At 18.1% G+C, this 4,597-nt stretch overlaps 1 protein-coding gene across 1 annotated transcript; it reads left to right on the forward strand.

Moving 5' to 3' along the window:
- Nucleotides 1–2,206: 2,206 nt before the first annotated feature.
- On the forward strand, nt 2,207–4,270 carry PRSY57_0522900 (transporter, putative; the record flags this gene model as incomplete). Its single annotated transcript, XM_012906297.2, has 1 exon — nt 2,207–4,270. The coding sequence occupies one exon, from the start codon at nt 2,207–2,209 to the stop codon at nt 4,268–4,270; it is 2,064 nt and encodes a 687-aa protein (XP_012761751.2).
- Nucleotides 4,271–4,597: the final 327 nt, after the last annotated feature.

A 4,597-nucleotide genomic window follows, 5' to 3' on the forward strand; every position in this document is an offset into this window, starting at 1 on the left:
AAAATAAAAGAAAAAATAAAAGAAAAAATAAAGGAAAAAATAAAAGAAAAAATAAAAGAAAAAATAAAAGAAAAAATAAAAGAAAAAATAAAAGAAAAAATAAAAGAAAAAATAAAAGAAAAAATAAAAGAAAAAATAAAAGAAAATATAAAAGAAAAAAGAACAAAACAAAAAGAACAAAAAAGATTTTTGTTGGGTATTAAAAATATTTCATATATAATTATATATTATGTATGTAATTCCAATTATATATATATAGTTTTATTTAGTATATATAATTTATATTAAATTTATTTTTTTAATAAAATAAAAAAAATATATACATATACATAAATGATAATAACATACATATAATTTATTATATTATATTCCTTTCATTGAATATGCATTAAATATATTATTTATATTAAATTTTTTATTGAATGTATTATTTTATTATATATATTATTATTAAATAATTATATATATATATTAAACATTTTTATTCTTTAAGTATATTCTGTATTCAGACTTATATATTTTTATATTAATAATATTATTTATTATATATTTTATTTGGTACTTTATTTATATATTATATGCATAATATTAATATATAATAATATAAATAATATATTTCAAGAAATTCTACTGTATTATTAATAATAAAAACGACCAATAGATTGAATGTATGTAAAATAAAAATACGAATATAATAGTTACAACAGAAATTATAAATCTTTATTTTATTCTTTTTTTCTTGGCATTATATATATATTATATATATATGTAATATTATATTATATTATATTATATTATATTATATTATATTATATTATATTATATTATATTATATTATATTATATATATTTTTTATTTATATTTTAAATATTTCTTTATTTTTTTTATTTTTTATGTAGAAATTTTGAACCATTTATATTTATATTATGGACCTTTTTTTATATTTTATTTTGTATAATAATTGAATTCGTTTTCCTCTTTAAATATGTATTTATATATATTCTTTTTTTTGATAAATAAACAATATATATGATTAATTTTTTTTCTTTGAAATAAACTTAAAAATGAAGTTTATTTATAGTAGTAACATATATATATATATATATATATATATATATATGTAATATTTTTAATTTAATTTTATTTCATTTTATTCTTTCTTTCTTTTTTTTTTTTTAGCAATTTAAGTTTTAATTTTTTTATTTTCATAGAGTATAGTTTTTAAAAAATTATATTTTAGTTTTATTCTATCTTGTTGGTTTACAACATTAGGCTTTATTATATATATTTACATATATATGTAAGAATTAGAAATTTATATTATATATATTTGAATAACACTGTATGTATAGAATGTATAATATATAATATATAAATTATATATGTATATGCCATTATATATACTTTTATATATGACGTCTATTATATATATATATAGTATAATAAGAATTTAAAAAAATTATTTTTGTTATTTATTTAATTATTTTTTATGTATGTGTACATTATTTTTTGTTTAGTGCTGATGATTAATAAAACCCGACAAAATAGTTATATATATATATATATATATATATAGTATTTTGTAATGTTTTAAAATGATAAAAAAAAAATATAAATATATATAATATATATTTAAATTTAACATTCATATATATATATGTATATCTTTTATGTGTAATTATTTATTACAACATCCAAATAAATTGAAATTTTATAATGTTATGAAAATCATTTATTAAGAAGGTGTATATATTTAATATATATAACTATTCATAATATATTAAAAACATTTATATATGTATATAGAGATAGGGGGAATGCGTAATATAATAAAAACATATGTATATAATAAATATAATAATGATATATTATGTATTTAAATATGTAGGTATATTCGGACATCATAAAGGAGTTGAATTAAAAAAATATAAAATTTGGCTTCTTCATGTTTCCTTATTAATTTTTTTTTTTTTTTTTTTTCACCCTATCTTTATATCTTATCTAATTTTTTTTTTTTTCATTTTCCAGATTTAAACATACATAAAAATGTATAAATAAATGTATCCATATATATATATATATATATATATAGGATATACCTTACGTAAATGTGTCAGCAGGGATATTTTTTTTACATATTCTTTAATTTTTTAATTTTTTTTTAATATATATATATATATATTAAAATATATTGATAATATTTTAAATGGAAAAGGATTTTACTGAGAGGAGAACTAAAAGTCAAAAGAAGTTGGCTAACGGGGTGGAAGAAAATATAGAATCAACATTGAAGAACCAATTGGATAACAACAAGATAATTAATAAAAGTGTGAATTATGAAGATGTGATGTGTTCTAATGTAAAATTATCAGCACATGATGATGAATATGATATAAAGAATATAAAAAAGGATGTATGTAATTTGAGCAAATTAAGTGAAGAAAGATTGAGTAATAATATATCGTTGAAAGATAATAGTAAAGTTGTAAAAAATCCAGAAATAGACACTAAAACAGCTAGGCAACTATATAAGAAAAGATTAAATTCTACACAATCAACTATGAATATTGAAGGAAATATTAGTAATGAAAAGGATGACATTATAGAAGATTATGATGATGGATTAATACGAGATATGGATTATGAAATGTCCATTGTAAAAAATAAAAGAAATAATAATAGTAATAAAAATAATAATAACAATAATAATAATAACAACAATAATAATAATAACAACAACAATAACAATAATAACCATAATAATAATAATAATAATAATAATAATGTGGATAATAGAAGAAGAAATAAAAATGAAGAATGTTATGATGAATCATACTGTATATCAGACAATTTAGACGAAATAACTTCATATAAAAATAAATTAAGTTTATATAATAAATTAAGAATGTGTTTTAATTATTTTGGTCCGGGTTGGATTGTGGCAATTGCATATTTAGATCCTGGAAACCTGTGTAGTAATTTAAATGTTGGTTTAATAAGATCACCAGATCCTACTTTAGAAAAAGATTATTCTGGTTATTATTTATTATGGATTATGGTATATGGACATATGTTAGGTTTTATATTTCAAGTGTTATCTATGAGACTTGGACATGTGACTGGACTTGATTTAGCTTCTTTGTGTTCAAAAGAATTTGATAGAGCAACGTCTACTATTATTTATGTATTAGTTCAAATAGCTATTTGGGGTGCTCATATTCAAGCAATAATAGGTACATTTATAGCCTTGAATTTAATATTTGGTATATCAGTAAAAGTAGCCATATTTTACACCTTATTTGAGGCTATAATATATAGTTTTTTAGAAAACAAAAGTTTGGGTTTATTAGAGAATGTGTTAAGTTTTCTTGTTGGTATTTTAGCTATTTCTTTTTTTGTTAATGTTTTTATGACACCAATAAATTTTAAGGAGTTAGCTATTAGTATACTTTATCCTCGTATACCAAAAGGTAAAGAAATTGATGCTTTAGCATTATTAGGTAGTATTATATCAGCTCATATCTTTTATTTACACACTAATTTGACAGCCAAAAAAAAGTCAGTAATTTGTAATGATTTAAGTTTAAGAAGATATAATACTCTAGGTACGATCGAATCAGGAGGTTCCCTTTTTCTATCATGCCTAACAAATTGTATTATTGTATTGACATTTGCTGAAGTTAATTTAAAATCTTTTGAAAGAAGAGATCAATATAATTTATTTACAGCATATGAAGTAATGAGAAAATCATTTGGAAAAATATCTATGTATATATGGTCCTTTGGATTATTAAGTAGTGGAAACAATTCTAGTTTTATGTGTGAGTATGCTTCAAAATCTGTTGTAGAAGGATTTTTAAATAAAAAAATTAATACATTTGTAAGAGTATTTACCTTCAGATTAATGTTATTTTCATTATTATATATGTTTCTCACATTAAATAAATATACACTTGATCAATTGACAAATTTTATAAATGTTATACAAGTACTTTTATTACCTATGGCTACTATACCTTTATACAGATTTAGTATTCATGAAAATGTATTGGGAGAATTTCGCCTAAAAAAGTTCCCCAAATTTGCAGTCTTTCTTATAATTATTGCTATAATTATTTCTAATGTACTCTTAACCATTCTTGATTTTGTACATAAAGAAACCAGTATAATTACCATATTTTTTCTAGTTATTTTTTCATTTCTTTATTTTGGTTTTATTATATATTTCTTTAATATACCAATTAAAAAAAATTATATTCAACGAAATTAAAGTTTTCTTTTTCTTCTTTTTTTTTTTTTTTTTTTTTTTTCCACAAATATAGTAATTATTTTTTATATGTGAATTATATATGATTTATTTTATACTATTTCCCTTTTATTTCTTTCACAACCATCTTATTATATATATAAACCTCAAAGTTGTATAGCAATACTAGTTATATGTTAAATTTTACTTTTTTGTATTACATTAATGTGAATACCTTTTTTATATATAAGTATTAAAATGAAAAGAAAAGTTGCTATCACCAATATAATAATAAATGAAGTAATATATATATATTTGTTTTATTATATCCTTTTTTTTTTTTTTTTTTTT

Source organism: Plasmodium reichenowi, chromosome 5 (assembly GCF_001601855.1).
Source record: "Plasmodium reichenowi strain SY57 chromosome 5, whole genome shotgun sequence".
Taxonomy (NCBI): Eukaryota; Apicomplexa; class Aconoidasida; order Haemosporida; family Plasmodiidae; genus Plasmodium; species Plasmodium reichenowi.